This window comes from Lycium ferocissimum, chromosome 10 (assembly GCF_029784015.1).
Source record: "Lycium ferocissimum isolate CSIRO_LF1 chromosome 10, AGI_CSIRO_Lferr_CH_V1, whole genome shotgun sequence".
NCBI lineage: Eukaryota > Viridiplantae > Streptophyta > Magnoliopsida > Solanales > Solanaceae > Lycium > Lycium ferocissimum.
Genome location: NC_081351.1, coordinates 47,496,804 through 47,516,764, shown reverse-complemented (window position 1 = coordinate 47,516,764; position 19,961 = coordinate 47,496,804). Strand labels below are relative to the sequence as shown.

General features: G+C 38.1%; 2 protein-coding genes and 1 non-coding gene across 3 annotated transcripts; all 3 read left to right on the top strand.

The window, feature by feature from the left end:
• Positions 1 to 228: 228 nt before the first annotated feature.
• On the top strand, positions 229 to 335 carry LOC132035668 (small nucleolar RNA R71). The gene has a single exon (XR_009409389.1). It is a non-coding gene; the product is annotated as a small nucleolar RNA R71 (small nucleolar RNA).
• Positions 336 to 15,073: 14,738 nt separating this feature from the next.
• LOC132034971 (uncharacterized) lies at positions 15,074 to 15,811 on the top strand. The gene is made up of 2 exons (XM_059425293.1): positions 15,074 to 15,446; positions 15,498 to 15,811. The coding sequence occupies exons 1-2, from the start codon at positions 15,074 to 15,076 to the stop codon at positions 15,809 to 15,811; spliced, it is 687 nt and encodes a 228-aa protein (XP_059281276.1).
• A 781-nt stretch (positions 15,812 to 16,592) lies between these two features.
• On the top strand, positions 16,593 to 16,976 carry LOC132034970 (uncharacterized mitochondrial protein AtMg00860-like). The gene has a single exon (XM_059425292.1). It carries the CDS (start codon positions 16,593 to 16,595, stop codon positions 16,974 to 16,976), a length of 384 nt encoding a protein of 127 aa, XP_059281275.1.
• Positions 16,977 to 19,961: the final 2,985 nt, after the last annotated feature.

The window sequence follows — 19,961 nt, the reverse complement described above, 5'->3', positions numbered from 1 at the left end:
TGCTGAGTTAAGGTATTCAAAACATCCATCTGGTTTACCATTGCTACCTTTTTTACCATTACACGATCACATGGCCACTGCACTGCATTTTCAGAAATTTCATTTAACAATTGTAAAGCTTCGTCAGTAGTTTTTCCCATTATGGAACCTCCAGCAGCTGCGTCTATAACATTTCTAGAAGATGGTTTTAGCCCATGATAGAAAATGTATAGTAGCATATGATCAGGGATTCCATGGTGAGGACATTTTCTTAACAAAGTTTTTAATCTTTCCCAAGCTTGGTAAACTGATTCAGTATCATTTTGAACAAAATTATTGATATCTTGTCTCATTTTTGTTGTTTTAGCAGGAGAAAAATATTTGTTTAAAATTTTTTCAGTCATTTGATCCCATGTTGTGATGGATCCCCGTGGCAAGCTACGCAACCAAGCTTTAGCGTCACCTTTTAGAGAAAAAGGAAAAAGCCTTAGCTTAATTGCATCAGGTGATACCCCATTATACTTAGCTGTTTCAACCAACTCAAGAAAGTCAATTAAGTGATTGTGTGGATCTTCACTTGGATCTCCAGTGAATTGACAAGATTGTTGGACTGTTTGGATTAAACCGATTCTGATTTCAAAGTTGTTAGTCGCCACAGGCGGCCTTCTAACACTTGATTCACCAGTGAACTGGTCAGGTCTAGCATAATCCCTCAGAATCATGTTAGCCGGTCGTGGTGCTACTTCATCAAACTAGTCTTCCGGAGGTTGAAGATTTGGTGGTGGTGGATTGTTGAGATGTCCTTCATGTTGATCCATGCTTTTGTTAGTTGCACTATGAGAAGTTGAAATGTGTCCTTTCCTGCACAATCGTAAAGATCTTTCAATTTCAGGGTCGTATTGAAACAAATCTGTAGAGGAAGAACGGGTCATAAACTAGCAGAATTTTTTTTTGTTTTTTTTTTTTAAAAAAAAAATAATGTGCTCCCAGATTAGTAAGAAAATAATTAGTCTGAAGTAGATAATTGCCAATCCCCGGCAACGGTGCCAAAATTTGACGAGTGTCTAGCTTATATGAAATTTTAACTCGTACTCTGTCAAATTATAGTATAGAAAGATGTCGAACCCACAGAGATTGGTTTTCTATTCTACAGACGTTTCTTATTTTAATTACTATTTGAGAATATCATAAGAGAGTTGATTGGTGAGTTAATTAACTAAAAATGTGTAAATAAAGCAATGGAGAAATATTTTAATTTTTCACAAATGTATTAAAAAGTGTTGGGATTTTGACTTCACTTAATATGTCTATTATATAGTAGATTTATTTATTCTCCAATTTCTATTTCTCAAAAATGTATAAATGCCTCTCGCGATTACATTTATATATTATTACTTAAGTTGAACAATTAATTGCACTCCTCTCGGTTATACAAATTAATTATCAAAACCGTAATATTGAAGAACCAGAAATATATGCTTGAACTGAAACATACTCTTTATAGTAAGTCCCTTTCGGTTACCTTACTTGCCATAACTAATTATTACACTATCCGCCTCTCTCGATTACAAATAAGTGTAAAATTAATTATAACATAAAAGAGATAGATGTTACTAAATAAACGTTTAACATCTGTCAATGCGACAATTAACTTACGTTACTTCTTCCGCCTCTTTCGATTACAGAATTAGTAAAAAGTTAATTTGTAGCATAAATTTGATAGACGCTAACAAATAAAATAACATCTAACTATAAAGCAGATAGTTAAATAAAAAGCTTCCGCTCAAACATGTGAAATTGAGAAATAATAACTACTATTATATAGAAATATTAAGATCCGTCATTCTCCCAACACATAAGAAAGTTACTCCATATTGGAGTTAGTACTACTAACGGATATATTCTTATCCATTAAATAAGAAAATAGGAGAAATATTCAAGAAGAATAATTCCACTATTTAATTAAAAGCAGGAACTAGAATAATTTTCTACACTGAATAACCGAAGAAGCTATAAAGAAAAGGCTCTAGAATGGAAACAAAGTATTATTTTGCTTCCTCTCCGTTTTCTATCCATAAACAGCTTCAAATGTTGATATTTATAGAGTTTTTTTCTTCAGCAAAATCCTCCCGTGTGCACGCAAACTTTTTGCAATACTTTTCTTCCAATTTAGCCAATCAACAATAGGATGTTAATTAAAGAAAATGGTGTGTTCACGAACTCTTTCGCCAACTTGCATGTATTCATAGCTGCTCCCTTTCTTTTATTGAGAATAAGGTTTGTCTTCCTCCTCTTCCTTTAGCTTTCTTAGTTTCAATTTTGATAGGTCCCACATTTAAGAGAATTTGTCTAATTTATTTCATCTTTGCAGCACCTCCTTTGTCTTTCTTTTGCTTTTCCTTTTTTGGATCTTCTTCTTCATTTTGCTCTCTTGATTTATTTATTAAATTATGATATTTCCTGCAAATAAAATACAGAAATATTAATATTTAAAATTAAATAACAACTTAGTTTATATATGTATTTTTTCTTATCAACCCATAACTTTAGTGTCACACCCTAATCTTGATCAGGGTGTGATGGGCACCCGACCCCGTAACCGGAGCCGAGCGAACCCGCTGACCCTTACTACGTGCTAATTTTTTTTTTTGAAATCTCTACGTCAAGTATGCATAATAAGGTTGCTGAAATATTCCTTCGTTGCTTTTAAATCAAATAAAATATGTAACTGTACAGAACTTGTATCATAGTACAAACTGACTCCCGAACCCACGACTGTGTCTGCAAAGTCTCTAACTTCGAACAAGACATCATGGCATAGCACGCTGACTCGGTGACACTCCAGAACAAGTGGAGTTTGCCAACTTCGCTGGAACGTCTTCTATCCTGGCTTCTATCTGTCTGGGTGTACCTGCGCGGCATGAAACGCAGCCCCCGAAGAAGAGGGGTCAGTACGAGCAATGTACTGAGTATGTAAGGCATGAATAGCATCACGGAATCATAATAGAGAACATAAAACACAACATAGGAGGGTGGTATAACTCCGTATCTCTCGTTTGTCTACCATGACGATATTATGCAAGTTAGCTTTACCTTTTGAGTACTATATAGATACTGCAAGTAACCCGCCCGACCGTATAGGTGCGGTGTGTAACTGCCCGACCATATAGGTGCGGTGGACTACTGCCCGACCATATAGGTACGGTGTACGCTTTCTGAGCAGACCATGGAATAAAGGAATAATCTGTCATCTGAGTGCCCCTTGGGGCGAATGCCATGCATGCTAGCTTTTTTAAAAAAAAAAACATGTAAATATCCGTAAGTAAACCGCCCGACCACGTAGGATGGGTGTGTGTACCGCCCGTCCATATAGGAACGGTGTATGAGCCCGCGTCCGTGCCTCCGCGCGTCCGGGTGTAATCGCCCACCGCAAGCAGGTGTGTTGCCCGGCCGCCCATTGGACGGCGCGCGTGGATACATCGCCCGGCCATGTAGGCACGGTGTTATATAAAAAACATACTTTGTAAAGCATGCATGAGAGCCCAAGTGAAAGCTACAACTCTATCGGAGTGACGTAAGGTCGGTAACCTCCGATTGCATTATGGAGTAATCATGGTCATCATGTCTCACCTTGAAGGAACTAGTATTGTAAGGCGAGACTGTCAACGAAGAATAACGTTAAGAGAAAACATAGAAGGAAATCATAAACCTTGTATGACGACAACTCATATACTTTGGAGTCTTTAGAAAATAAGATCAAGATCTAATTTGATACTTTCATACTCATATTAACTCCTTAACTTGAGACTCTTAGTCATGGAATCATTCTTGTCATACTCATCATAGACATATTCTTTTCCTTAACACCATCGTTACCATTGTTATCATAGAATTACTCTTATTAGAATGGTTACAACACTTGTCGTTTGATAAATGAAACAATAAAGAAAGTCCGGGAACAATGGGCCCATCTCGGGTCAAATGAGGCGGCATACACAATTTACGTACATTACATTTTATGACATTACTTGTGAGAGTTTTAAGGGTAGTCGGATCCTATTTCTCAAGTTCTAGGCGTTTAGACATTTCTTTCAACTATTCGCGAACATTTACTTCAATTCTACCGAATGAATAGTAACTAATTTCAATCTCGGATTTCTAGAGAAGAATTGTCCCCCGAGGCCCATATCCAAACCTAATACGTCTAAGACATGCCAAAGAAGAGGGGGTGAAGCCTTACATACCTTTTTCCGCTCTTTATGCCACTCCAAATTCACGTTGCAAATCCGCCAAAATCTACAAACTGGTCACGTTTACCAAAACTTAATTAGGGCATTTCGAATTTGAATCTTAAGATGACATTTGTCTACCGAATTTCGGGCAAAGATTTCCCCAGAATACTCCATCCCACCAAGTTCAACTTGGACAATTCTAATCAACAACAATCCCGGAATTCAACCCGGCCAAACTATCAACAATACCAACAATTCTTATCAACAACATTAACATTCCATTCAACATACATTCCAACATTAGTAACTCTTTTACATAATCCAACGACGTTTCCTTTCTTCCATATTCATGAAATATAACCACCACACATTTACAATATTATTCATGCAATTATAAGGAACCACACCAAAGTCACACTAACTCCTTCCATAGTCCACAAACAAACACAACTTTATTTTTAACCCCTTAAGTTCTCATTTTTCATCATGAAATCCACAATACAACAATTAAATTACTAAATAAAAAATTAACTCATCACCTCCACACAACAATATGCCATTCGGCCACCACACCACACACGTAACTACAACTTTAACATGCATGATCTCATGTTCCTCATCCATTTTACATTATAGAATTCACAACCCAACCTTCAAACTAGTAAATAAAATCATTTCATCTTTTCTACATAACAACACATCATTCGGCCAACACAACACATAACACTTCCATACTTTTCATTCATTTCTATACATCACAACATGCATAACCATCCATAATACATATAAGAAGATTGGATTCTTACCTTTTTCCTTCAACTTCTCCTTTAATTATGATCATGAACTTGCAACAAAGAGGGGGTTTCTTGCTCCAACAACTCTTCCATGTTAAAGAGGGCCTTCAAATTTGTAGGAATACTAGAAGGAAATGATTTTTCTCCATCAATCTCCATGGCTCAATTTTTCTCCATCTTGGCCGAGCACCCCTATTTTCTTTCTTCTTCTTCTTTTTCTTTCTTTCTTGTTTTCTTTCTTTCCTTGTTAAAATATGACCACCCCTCTTATATATATATATATATTGCATGCATGTGAGGGGCACATGCCCCCTCTCTAGATTTTTCTTTTCTTTTCTCCTTTCTTTTATTCTCTAGAATTTTCTTATTTTCCATGGCAAAGATGACTTATTTTTGTCATCATTCTCATTTCATTTTTCTAGAAATTTCTTGAAATAACAAAGAAGACTTAATTGTCTTCCTATGTACACTTTAGCCCTCATAAAAACAAAATGTGAGCATACACCTACATATGTTATATTTTCGGCCAACATGGCCATCCCATGAATTTTTCTAGAACATTATAAATTCCCATTTTACCCTTAGCCTTTCCGCAAAATTACCATGATGCCATTTACAAATTTCCCCTTTTCACCCTTAGTCTTCCTCAACATTTCCATACCAATAATGTCCATAAAATAATATTCGTGGCAACTCATACATTAAAATAATTCTTGAAAATGATCTTGTCCTCAACTTGCCACGACTACCTTAAAATATCCAAACGTATAAAAACGGGATATAACATTCTCCTCTCTTTTAGAACATTCGTCCTCGAATGTTCAACCGATCCTACGGGGTTTTGTAGCACTTCGGGAGAGTGGGGTTCCTTTATAGTTGCCCTTTTCTCCATGTCCATTCCATATCCGTTATCCTACTTCCTTACTATCATACTCCAGATCCTTACACGAGTCCTCTTTTCATGTCATGGGTTTATTTTATAGCTGCTCTTTCCATTATGCCCGTTCCTTATCCTTTACCTTATTTTCCTTATAATCGAACTCCTTGACCTTTCATGAGTCACTGCTCTATGTCATAGGTTTTTCTAACTCACCGTGTCACCTTCCCACGACACTTTGATCCCTTGGTTTTCCATCCACTTCCTCTTTATTTTCCAAGTGTCCTTATACTAGAATTTCCAATCTTTACCTATAGTAGAACAATAATAATTTACCTGGCAACAGTTTCACCGTTTATCTTTGCCACCCTTCGAACTCCGGTACCCTCGCGTGATCAATGCCCCTTTTTCCGTAGCTCCAGTTGGGACTCACATGTCCACCGATTCTATCGTATATGGGACGTCCTGCACCTTCTCATATATATATATAATTACTATCAACTAACCACAAGGTACCTCCAATCATTGTCCAAGCCTATCCTAATTCCCGAGCTGTGTCGCACTTCCTGTCCCTTCACCGAGGTAGTCTGCCTCGTCCCACACGTCTTCCTATGGTCTCCCACCATCCCGTATATCCTAGTTTCCCTTAGACTACCCTAACTTCTCATTTGTCTCTTATGTCTCAATTTATAGAATTTCTGGCAAACTTCCCAGGGGGTCACCCATCATAGGATTGCTCCCACCTGAGCACGCTTAGCCTCGAAACTTTTCTGAAATTTGATGCCTTAACGCGGATATTTTCGCGTCTCCTTCCTCATATGCCCTTTATTACCTGATCTAGAGCCAATCGAAACTTTACAGCTTCCGAGACATCTTCGTAATACGTCCTTTCTTTTACAATGACTGTTTTACCCTTTTTGATTCCCAATGTTCACCTTCCGCCTGTGCGCGTGGCTACCTCCGTCCTAGACTTCCAGATTCTCGATGGTAGCGATCGTACCTTCATCGCCATGCCAAATCCATAACCTTCCTGAAACAATATATCCCACTTATTGCCTATTTACAGTACCTTCTGTCCCCGTTTCTTCCTGGTAGGCGTATCTATTCTGACAAAACCTCCTTTACCGCTCTTATTATTCAAAAACTGTATGCGGCCAATGTTGTCAATGCCTTACAGAACGTACGACTATATGGCACGTACCCGCCATCCAGTACTTCCAATTCAGGTAACAGAACAATTACATCAGGACTTACCTCTATAAGCTTTCACAGCCCCGCTTGTGTTCTTTCGTCGTACGCATAGTATAGCTCATATAGGGAAATCTTATTTCTTATGACTTGGCTCTATCGCACGATCTAAGACAGAAAGAAGGTCAACAATTCCTAGATGCCCCAGCCTCCTCGTTTATAAACGTGGCCGGCTTCACACTCATAAATGTGGACTGCTACCAGGGACACGACTTTCAGCACAACCCTTAGACCGACCTCGCTCTCGATACCACTTTGTCACACCCTAATCTTGATCGTGGTGTGATGGGCACCCGACCCCGTAACCGAGCCGAGCGAACCCGCTGACCCTTACTACGTGCTAATTTTTTTTTTTTTTGAAATCTCTACGTACGCATAATAAGGTCTTCGAAATATTCCTTCGTCGTTTTAAATCAAATAAAATATGTAATCGTACGTAACTTGTATCATAGTACAACCGACTCCCCCGAACCCACGACCGTGTCCGCAAAGTCTCTAACTTCGAACAAGACATCATGGCTTAGCACGCTGACTCGGTGACACCCGGTAACAAGGGAGTTTGCCAACTTCCGCCGGAACGTCTTCTATCCCCGGCTTCTATCCGTCCGGGTACCGCGCGGCACGAAACGCAGCCCCCGAAGAAGAGGGGTCGCACGAGAATGTATCGAGTATGTAAGGCATGAATAGCATCACGGAATCATACAGAGAACATAAAACACAACATAGGAGGGTGGTATAACCTCGTATCTCCGTTTGTCTACCATGACGATATTATGCAAGGTAGTTTTACCTTTTGGAGTACTATATAGATACCTATAAACCGCCCGACCGCATAGGTGCGTGTGTGTAACTCGCCCGACCATATAGGCGCGGGACTCATGCTCGACCATAGGTACGGTGTACGCTTTCCGAGCAGCATCATGGAATAAAGGAATAATCTGTCATCTGAGTGCCCCTTGGGGCGAATGCCATGCATGCTAGCTTTTTTAAAAAAAACATGTAAATATCCGTAAGTAAACTGCCCGACCACGTAGGATCGGTGTGTATCTGCCCGTCCATATAGGAACGGTGTATGAGCCCGCGTCCAGGCCTCCTGCGTCCGGGGTGTAATCGCCCACCGCAACAAGGTGGTGTGCCCGGCCGCCCATTGGACGGCGCAGGATACCGCCGCCATGTAGGCACGGTGTTATATAAAAAAAACATACTTTGTAAAGCTACGCACGAGAGCCCAAACGAAAACTACAACTCTATCGGAGTGACGTAAGGTCGGTAACCTCCGATTGCATTATGGAGTAATCATAGTCATCTTGTCTCGCCTTGAAGGAACTAGTACTGTAAGGCGAGGCTGTCAACGAAGAACAACGTTAAGAGAAAACATAGAAGGAAATCATAACCCTTGTACGACAACAACTCACATGCTTTGGAGTCTTTAGAATATAAGATCAAGATCTAATTTGATACTTTCATACTCGTATTAACTCCTTAACTTGAGACTCTTAGTCATGGAATCATTCTCACATACTCATCATAGACATATTCTTTTCCCTTAACACCATCGTTACCATTGTTATCATAGAATTACTCTTATTAGAATGGTTACAACACTTGTCGTTTGATAAATGAAACAATAAAGAAAGTCCGGAACAATGGGCCCACCTCGGTCAAATGAGGCGGCGTACACAATTTACGTACATTACATTTTCTGACATTACTTGTGAGAGTTTTAAGGGTAGTCGGATCCTATTTCTGCAAGTTCTAGGCGTTTGGACATTTCTTTCAACTATTCGCGAACATTTACTTCAATTCTACTGAATGAATAGTAACTAATTTCAATCTCGGATTTCTAGAGAAGGAATTGTCCCCGAGGCCCATATCCAAACCTAATACGTCTAAGACATGCCAAAGAAGAGGGGGTGAAGCCTTACATACCTTTTTCCGCTCTTTATGCCACTCCAAATTCACGTTGCAAATCCGCCAAAATCTACAAATTGGTCACGTTTACCAAAACTTAATTAGGGCATTTCGAATTTGAATCTTAAGATGACATTTGTCTACCGAAATTTACGTGACATTTCCCAGTAAATACTCCATCCCACCAAGTTCAACTTGGACAATTCTAATCAACAACAATCCCGGAATTCAACCCTACCAAACTATCAACAATACCAACAATTCTTATCAACAACATTAACATTCCATTCAACATACATTCCAACATTAGTAACTCTTTTTACATAATCCAACGACGTTTTCCTTTCTTCCATATTCATGAAATATAACCACCACACATTTACAATATTATTCATGCAATTATAAGGAACCACACCAAAGTCACACTAACTCCTTCCATAATCCACAAACAAACACAACTTTATTTTTAACCCCTTAAGTTCTCATTTTTCATCATGAAATCCACAACACAACAATTATATTACTAAATAAAAAATTAACTCATCACCTCCACACAACACCATGCCATTAAAATACCACACCACACACATAGCTACAACTTTAACATGCATGATCTCATGTTCCTCATCCATTTTACATTATAGAATTCACAACCCAACCATCAAACTAGTAAATAAAATCATTTCATCTTTTCTACATAACAACACATCATTCGGCCAACACAACACATAACACTTCCATACTTTTCATTCATTTCTATACATCACAACATGCATAACCATCCATAATACATATAAGAAGATTGGATTCTTACCTTTTTCCTTCAACTTCTCCTTTAATTATGATCATGAACTTGCAACAAAGAGGGGGTTTCTTGCTCCAACAACTCTTCCATGTTAAAGAGGGCCTTCAAATTTGTAGGAATACTAGAAGGAAATGATTTTTCTCCATCAATCTCCATGGCTCAATTTTTCTCCATCTTGGCCGAGCACCCCTATTTTCTTTCTTCTTCTTCTTTTTCTTTCTTTCTTGTTTTCTTTCTTTCCTTGTTAAAATATGACCACCCCTCTTATATATATATATATATATTGCATGCATGTGAGGGGCACATGCCCCCTCTCTAGATTTTTCTTTTCTTTTCTCCTTTCTTTTATTCTCTAGAATTTTCTTATTTTCCATGGCAAAGATGACTTATTTTTGTCATCATTCTCATTTCATTTTTCTAGAAATTTCTTGAAATAACAAAGAAGACTTAATTGTCTTCCTATGTACACTTTAGCCCTCATAAAAACAAAATGTGAGCATACACCTACGTATGCTATATTTTCGGCCAACATGGCCATTCCATGAATTTTTCTAGAACATTATAAATTCCCATTTTACCCTTAGCCTTTCCGCAAAATTACCATGATGCCATTTGCAAATTTCCCCTTTTCACCCTTAGTCTTCCTCAACATTTCCATACCAATAATGTCCATAAAATAATATTCGTGGCAACTCATACATTAAAATAATTCTTGAAAATGATCTTGTCCTCAACTTGCCACGACTACCTTGAAATATCCAAACGTATAAAATACGGGATATAACATTTAGAAATATAATAGTTCAATGCTAAGTAATTTAAAAGGTTGAACCTCAAGAATTTAAATCATAGATCCGCCTATGATGAGCTAGTATAGGTTTTGCCATTAGTATGAAAAACGTTTTACTGACTTTATTGTTATATTGGGCAAGGTTTAATGACTTTACTCTTATAGTAAGTAAAATTCAGTTATTTCAATATGAACAAGATAATTTCATTATTTTACTATTACAAATGGTAAAGTTCAGTAATCAAAGGAGTGGCAAATGGGTAGGTTTGGTTGGATTTGGTTTGAACAAAAATGGGTCGGGTTTCAAACCGCCCATATTTTACGTGGATAAATATGGATTGGGTGATAAATGGCTGGATTAGTTATGGGTTAACCCATATCATACAAGTGTACTATTATTTCAAGTGTATGTTTATAATTTTTTCTTTTTTTTCAAGTTAAATTAATTTTTTCATATAAATTTCGGGCGTGAGGGTGGGGGGGGGTATGAATTTTTTTTATAATTTTTTTATAAAAGTAAAATACATGAAATTGATTTTTTTTTGGGCAGGGGGGGGGTGTGGAGGTAGGGGAGGGGGTGGGCTGGGGGACCAGAAATTCTTTTCCATTATTTATAAAAAAATTATAGAAGTAATATATATGAAAATTGAAAAAAAAAATTTGGGGGGGGGGGGGGGTCGTCGAGGGTGGGCCAGTAAGATTTTTTTTTTTCCATTTTTTATAAAACTTTTTATAAAAGTAAAATATTTGAAATTGATTTTTTTTTTGGGGGGGAGGGGGGGGGGGGGAGAGGTGTGGTGTGGGGTGGGGTAAGAAATTTTTTTCATTTTTTATGAATTTTTTATAAAAGTAAAATATTTGAAATTGAAATTTGTGGGGTGGAGGGTGGGGTGGGGTAAGAATTTTTTTTTTCCATTTTTTTATAAAATTTTATAAAGGTAAAATCTATGAAATTGAACTTTGGGGGGGCGGGGGGGTATGGTGGGGGTGGAGGTAGGGATCGGAGTGGGAGGTAAGAAAAAAAAAATTCTCCTTTTTTATAAGCTTTCTATAAAAGAAAAATAAAATATATGAAATAAAAAAAAATGTGTGGGTGGGGGGCATGGCGGCGTGGGTGGTGGGGTAAGGGTTGGGGTGGGAAGAAAGAAAGAAATTTCTCATTTTCAAATGAGTTGTTATTGGATACAGTGTGTTATATTTTACCCATATTTGTCCATATTTTTATGGGTTAAAGAGAGAGCTTGAAGCCCATATTTACCTACCTGAAATATGAGTGACCCAACTCACTAACATGTGGGTAAAATGGGCTAATGCTCAAAGTGCCACCTCTGGTAATCATGCATGAAATTATCTCACCAAATTGCCTATTTTCTGTACAAGCTACCGGAGAAATAATTCTTTCCAATATAACAAAGACTAATCTGTGTTCATGAATGTGACGAAGATGTGATTTTCAGGAAATTTACGGAGAAGTTTCCATAAGTAAAATGAAAAATGAATTTCTTAGAAAAACAAATACATGCATGTCTGAAAAGGTACCTTATTGATGGGTATGTGAGACAGAAGAAAAATAGAAGGAAAGGGAAGAACAAATTAAATATAAATTCATCAAACCTTGGAATGACATTGATTACGTGCATGACTTTTTTGCATGTATCCTTTTGATTATGCTGTGGGCTATCAGCCTATAACTAGCGGCCAAATTGTTGCAGTAAAAAAAAAAAAAAAAAAAAAAAAAAACATCATCTGTCACACTAAACAGTTTATTTGGCCCCACCTAAGAGAGATTATTTAGAGCAAGAAAAAGTAAAAAAGGAAACTCAACCATGGTCTTTAGTGTATCATACCTTAGTTTGACCGAACTTTTAAGATTCTAGAAAAATAGTTATGATAACTAATCAAATTCAGTTGTTTTTTCCCTCTAAAAGCTCGAACAAACGTCTCATTTTTCTAAAATAAGCTGTTTATGAAAAAAAATACTTTTAATTTCCTAAAAACTAGGCCACACGTGCTATTTGTGTTCTCTGTAAAAATAACTTGCCAAGTAGCCAGTCATTAGGCATGGTTTAGTCCATTTTTTCATTCCTCAGAAAGTCAACTTTTGACTCGACGCTAATTAATTTCGATGGGGCAAATAGTGCCTTGAATTTATTTCGAGTATTGACTAGTAGAATTGAAACAAAACTAAGTAATGTATTAAGAATAAGAAGTCTAAAATAGCTTTATTTTCTTAAACCATCGTCCGATGTTTGACGGACCGGCCTGATTCATTTTTGTTATTTTTTTAATAATTAATGAAGAAAGGATATATTGTGTGAGATGTGTAGGCCTTTTTGAGGGATTTTTGGTGTGTTTGGAACGGAGGAAACTATATTTTTATATCTGGTTGGTAAAAGAAATTAAAAATAATTTTATAAGAAAATACTTATTTTTTTTAAATGAGAACAAACGATTTTCTAGTAGAAATAGAAAAAACAAATTGCATAATCACATGCCCCAAATCCAATATCTAATTGCCTTTGAGACATTATTTTCTGGTTACTTACCAAAGACAAGAAAATAAGTAAAAGAAAATAACTAAAAGAAAATAACTTATTTTATCAAAAAAAGTATTTTCCGTAAAATACATGATAAAACTCTCAACTTAGAAAAGCATCGGGATATTTACACTATACAAGGAATGATGTAGCCCGTTGGCTTTTAATTTCAAATCATTAGTGCTCGTATTTCTATTTACAATGTATGATTAAAGGTAATACTCATTTTATTTAAATAGTCATAGTTCAAATTTGATGAGTTAGGATAACTTATGTTTTGATTATTTGACAAACCTAATTTGAGTCATACAACGTGTTATAATGTGCTCTCACTCATGACACCCTGCGGTGTGGTTAATCTTATTCGAGGAACCAGATGCGTTCAGGTTCACCTGATAGGGATAATGAAGAGATATAATACTTTGTGTTGTGATGATCTGACGTATATCATTCAAGGAACCAGATGTCACCTGATGTCTTAGTTAATCTTACAATACATCATTGATAGAATGACATACTCTTCTGAAGAACTGGGTGCAATTATCCACGCCACACAAGTTGCAGGATAAGAGAATGCAGGGACCACATGAGGAGCTGAATAGGGACCAGATACACTTTCAGAGGGACCAGATGGAATCAAGTCCCCTAGCTGTTGCTTGGTCAACTCTACAACCAAAAATCTGTTGACATCAGACTGGACGGATAGGTTGAAAGAAGAAGACCGTAAGATACTTAAGGAACAATTCAATGTCCCTTTCATCCCAACACTCATCTCTCATATATATAAACTACATGATGCAAGAGAAACTCCAACACTTTGCAAATCAAAAAATTTTATATATCTCAAAATGCAAGCAGCCGCCTCTCAAAAACAAAACTCCAACAAACTAAAGGACCTGTTCCCTACCACTGAATATATTTTGAGTTCTTAGGTTTGTTGGGTCTCTAACTTGTGTTCTTAACTTGTATTCTTACACGGCTTGCAAGAAGTGTAATAGTAGGACAGATTTACAACCAATTTGAGTTTGTGTACTTGGCTAGAGTTAGTCAAGCTTTGCTTGTGTTCTTGGCTAGAGTTAGTCGAGTTTTGCTCTTTGAAATAGGGTTATTATAAAGGTATTACAATAGAGTTGTTGTAAGTGGTGAGGGATTAAGAGTTTAATTCCTCGGTTGCGATAGGTTGTAGTCTGAAGTTGCTCAGTTTAATGAAGTTGGAAATCCCCTCTTTGGTATAGGTAGTGATTTTTAATCCCTTGAGCAAGGTGTTTTTCACATAAACATCTTGTGTTATTTACCTTCTATCTTTAATTAAGTAAACAGATAGAGAACAGAGAACCAGGTTCTCTACACTGTTTGGTGGACTCATATATTCTTTCAATTGGTATTAGAGCGGGTTCCTTCCAAAAAGCTAACACCCAGAAAGGATTCTTCTTATGGATAGTTCACCAAACCTAGAAGAAGTTCAATCTATCAGAAGACCACTAAGATTTGATGGAAAATACTACGGATGGTGGAAGGCAAGAATGCATGATTTTATCATGGCTGAGGATCTCGAGTGATACGGTTGCAAACCCAAAGAATGGTGGTGATCATAAATACCATGCAATCACTACTAGGAATGGCAAGACAATTGGGGGAGAGACATCGGTGAAAGATAATGTGGCGGTGATAATGAGAAAATTATTGAAGAGCCCATTGTTATTGAGGAAAAAGTGACTCCAAGAAGAAGCGGGCAAGTATTGAAAATCCCATTATTATTGAAGAAGTGCCGGAAAATGATGAAGCATCAAAAGGCAAGAAAGCTGTAGAGGAGGTGCCAAGGGCTTTACCGCCCATTCCAAAGCCTCCTCCTCCATTTCCTCAACAATTGGATTAGAAAGCGGATGATGGTAAGTTTCTCATGTTTATCGATAAATTGAAAGAACTTTTAATCAACATCCCTTTGGTGGAAGCACTTGAACAAATGCTCGGTTATACAAAATTCATGAAAGACCTTGTGACTAAGAGGAGACATTCTAGTTTTGAAACGGTGGGAGTTACACATCATTGTAGCTCTATTGTGAAAAAAGCCTTGGTTCAAAAGAAGAAAGATCCGGGAGCTTTCACCATTCCTTGCACTATTGAGATGTACAAATTTGCAAAAGCCTTATGTGATCTTGGAGCAAGCATCAACCTGATGCCGCTTGCTATCTTTAATAAGTTGGGTTTGGGCACTCCCCAACCTAAAACAATGAGGTTGCTAATGGCGGATAGAACCGTGAAGAAATTGTTGGGTATCCTTTAAGATGTGCTTGTGAGGGTTGATCGGTTCATTTTTCCGGCAGACTTTGTGATTTTGGATTATGAAGTTGATTTTGAGGTACCCATAATCTTGGAAAGATCTTTATTAGCTACGGGGCGTGCTATTGTAGATGTGGAGAGGGGTGACCTAAAATTTAGAATTAATGATAAAGAGATCACTTTCCATATTTGCAAGTCAATGAAACAACCGGCAGATATGAGTGTTGTGTCGGTTATTGATATAATTGATAAAGCCATGGAGACAATCGTTGAGCATGAACATATGGGTGAGATGTTGGCGGCGGTGATAATGCACTATGAGGGGAAAAATGAAGAAGAGTTCGAGGAGACGGTCTAAAGAAGCTTGATCTTGATTTAGAGAACCGAGAAATTCCTCCCGCAAAGCCTTCAATTATTGAGCCTTCTACCTTGGAACTCAAACCTCTTCCTTCACATTTGAGGTATGAATTCCTTGGTCCTAACAACACATTGCTCATAATTATTTCCGCCCGATTGACGAATGAGCAAAAAGATAGGTTGTTGGTGATCTTGAGATGATACAAGAAAGCTATTGGTTAGTGTATTGTGGATATCCAAGGGATTCCACCCCGTGTTTGTACTCATAAGATTCAACTTGATAAAGAGCGTGAACTAAAAGGTGAACATCAAAGGAGGTTGAATCCTCATATGCAAGAGGTTGTGAAGACCGAAATCATCAAATGGTTAGATGTTGGTGTCGTGTACCCTATAGTGGATAGCTCTTAAGTTAGTCCAGTTTAATGCGTTCCCAAAGAGGGTGGAATCACCGTAGTGAAAAATGCTAAAAATGAATTGATCCCCACTCACACGGTCACCGAATGGCGGGTTTGCATGGATTACAAAAAGTTGAACAAATGGACCAAAAGAAACACTTCCCAATGCCATTCATGGATCAAATGCTTGATAGGCTTGCGAGAAGAGATTATTATTGCTTTCTTGATGGCTATTCGGGGTACAACCAAATCACTATTGCCCCTAAAGACCAAGATAAAATCACTTTCACTTGTCCTTATGGGACCTTTGCTTTTAAGAGGATACCCTTTGGGTTATGTATTGCACCCGCAAATTTTTAACGTTGCATGATGTCCATTTTCTCCGACATGATTAAGGAGTCCATTAAAATCTCCATGGATGACTTTTCCGTGGTTGGGGATTCTTTTGATGAGTGCTTGGATAATCTTGCCCAATTATTGAAAAGATGTGAAGAGATGAATTTGGTTCTCAATTGGGAGAAGTGTCACTTTATGGTTAGAGAAAGAATCATCTTGGGACACAAGATTTCAGAAATGGGGCTTGAGGTTGATCAAGCTAAAATTGAAGTTATTGTCAAGCTTTCTCCCCCAATCTCCATCAAAGGTGTTCGTAGCTTCCTTGGGCATGCCGGATTTTATAGAAGATTCATCAAGGATTTCTCGAAAATAGTCAACCCTTATTCAAGCTATTGGAGAAGGAGTCGAAGTTTGTATTTGATGATGCTTGCTTGAAGGCATTTGAGGGCTTGAAAGAGAGACTCACATTGGCTCATACTATCATTACCCCGGATTGGTCTTAGTCCTTTGAGTTGATGTGGGATGCAAGTGGATTCACAATGGGGTCCGTTCTTGGCCAAAAGCGTGATAAGATTTTTCATCTCATCTACTATGCAAGCAAGACTCTAAATGGTGCCCAAATAAATTACACGGTCACCGAGCAAGAGTTGCTTGCTATCGTGTTTGCTTTCGAGAAGTTCCGAGCTTACTTATTGGAAACCCATGTGATTGTTCACACTGATCATACGGCTCTTCGTTACCTCATGACCAAGAAAGAAGCCAAGCCGAGTTTAATACACTGGGTCCTTTTGTTGCAAGAATTTGACTTTGAAGTCAAGGATAGAAAAGGTTGTGAAAATCAAGTGTCGGACCATTTATCTCATCTTGAAGAGGGTAGGCGTTCATTGGATGGCCTAGAAATCAATGAGTCTTTATCGTATGAGCAAGTGATGGCGGGATCATATGACATGATCCCTTGGTATACTGAATTTGCTAACTTTCATGCTAGTGACATTATGCCGGATGATTTGAACTTCCATCAAAAGAAGAAATTCTTGAGTGATATCCGAAAATTCTATTGGGATGAGCCATATCTATTTCGAGTTTGAGCCGAAAACATCATAAGGCAATGCATTCCCGAAGTGGAGATGATGCCTATCATTGAGACTTGTCATTCATCACTCGTGGGAGGCATCATAGTAGCTCAAGAATGGCGGCAAAAGTTCTCTAAAGTGGCTTTTATTGGCCAACCATCCACCAAGATGCTCATGACTTTGTGAAAGCGTGTGATCAGTGTCAAAGGCAAGGGAGTATTTAAAAAATACATGAGCTTCCAATGAAACCAATCCTTGAAGTGGAATTATTTGATGTTTTGGGAATCGATTTCATGGGTCCCTTTGTAAGTTCCTATGGTAACAAGTACATCCTTGTGGCGGTGGACTATGTGTCTAAATAGGTGGAGGCCGTTGCGCTTCCCAATAATGAAGGAAAAAGTGGCATCGCATTCTTGAAAAATCACATATTCTTAAGGTTTGGGACTCCAAGGGCAATCATTAGTGATGGGGGATCTCATTTTTGTGACTAGTTGTTCAAAACGCTTTTTGAGAAGTATGGAGTCAAGCATAGAGTTGCCACCCCTTATCATCCCCAAACAAGTGGTCAAGTTGAAGTGTCAAATAGGAAAATCAAGACCATTCTCTCCAAAACGGTAAATGCAAATAGGACCGATTAGTCAAGGAAGTTGGACGATGCTCTATAGGCCTATCGAACTGCATACAAGACACCAATTGGAATGTCCCCTTATCAATTTCTATTTGACAAAGCTTGTCACCTTCTGGTAGAACTTGAACACAAGGCATTGTGGGCCTTCAAAAAGTTGAATCTTGAATGGGGTGACGCCTCACAATTGAGGTTGAATCAACTTAACGAGCTGGATGAATTCTATTTAGAGCTTATGTGAGCTCTTCCATCTACAAGGCCCGCATAAAGCATTTCCATGACAAGAAGATCTTGTAAATGGAGTTTAGCCTTGGAGACCGTGTGTTATTGTTCAATTCAAGGCTTCGATTGTTTTTGGATAAATTAAAGTCTGAGTGGTCCGGCCCCTTTAAAGTAACATAACTATTCCCACATGGAGAAATTGAACTTGTTGGTCTGGATGGAGAGCATTTCAAGATAAATGGTCAAAGGGTTAAGCATTACTTTGGCTTACCCAATGAAGCAAAGACACTTGAGGTCACCTACCTCAATAAACCATAAAAAGAGTAAAACCATCGTGCCTCCACGTTAACTCAAGCACTTCTTGGGAGGCTACCCAAGTCTTTTGTTTAATGTTTGTTTACGTGTGTAGGATGCAAGGGGAAAAACAACTACAAAAATGGACTCTTGTGAAAACTGGAATAGGAAACAAGAACCAAATGCAGGGGTGAATTTGCAGCCTTGATGCAGCACCGCATAAAAAGTTGTGGCCGCATCTTCACCCCACAAAAAGGTAGTGACCTATGCAAAAACATGAAGTTTGCGAGCAAGTTGCGGCTCCGCATCTCACTTATGCAGTCGCAACTTTTCTCACTTGTATTAGCCATTGCCACGTTAGGTAAGTGGAATCTGCGGAGGGAATGCGAGGCCGCAAACCTGCGCAAATTCCAAACGTATATAATATTTTGTTTGAAAATTCTTTTTCATTTTTTTCCCTCTAAGCCTCAAAGCTTCGCTTTCCCCCCTTTCCATTCCTAATCACAATTTCAAGCGTTAACATCACTTAAATCCGACCCAATAGCCTCCCCATTCTCTCATTTGGTGTTCCTTTTGGCTCATAATCAGCAATTTCACACTCGGCACTCAACACTTTTGATTTATCAGGTATGTCATATGGCTCATCATTTTGAATCTTTCAATCTTACAATCTAAGCATGATGATAGCCTATAACATGACCTTGTAGTATTAGTATGATGTGCAAACCCTTATCCCCTTTTGCTTAAATCGTTTTGCAATGACTTAGTGGGATTACGAATGTTCATGTGTTGGATTTGTTTGATTAGGAGTAGGGAATGCTTAGTTGTTGCGTAACAGTATCGGTAGTGATTCGATTTGGGGATGACGACGGAGTTACGACTGCATACTGAGTATGCGGAGTAGCATCTTCATCGTATCCTAAAAGATTTATGTCAGTAGTGGAGCCCAAATCATTGAGCTTGCGATCAAGACGCGCTCCGTACCTTGTGCTCGCTGCGCAAAGAACTATGCTTACAGCTCAAACTCATTTTGTAGGCGCAATTTGTCTCTTTTTCTCTTGATTTTTCCTGTTTCGGTTGCATCATTGTTGGTTTATTGCTTTCCTTTAAACATAAAAACTTTAAGAAGAGTTTCCATCTTGTTTTTCTTAGAACCTAATGTTTATTGATTGTACAGAATGACTGGACGAAAGAATTTGGCTAAAA

Bases quoted from the DNA above. Each gene is read 5' to 3' on its own strand.
- LOC132034971 (XM_059425293.1), top strand. From the start codon at position 15,074: ATGTTTATCGATAAATTGAAAGAACTTTTAATCAACATCCCTTTGGTG. The intron at 15,447-15,497 runs GTATCCTTTAAG...TTTTTCCGGCAG, and splicing joins AACCGTGAAGAAATTGTTGG to ACTTTGTGATTTTGGATTAT.
- LOC132034970 (XM_059425292.1), top strand. From the start codon at position 16,593: ATGATTAAGGAGTCCATTAAAATCTCCATGGATGACTTTTCCGTGGTT.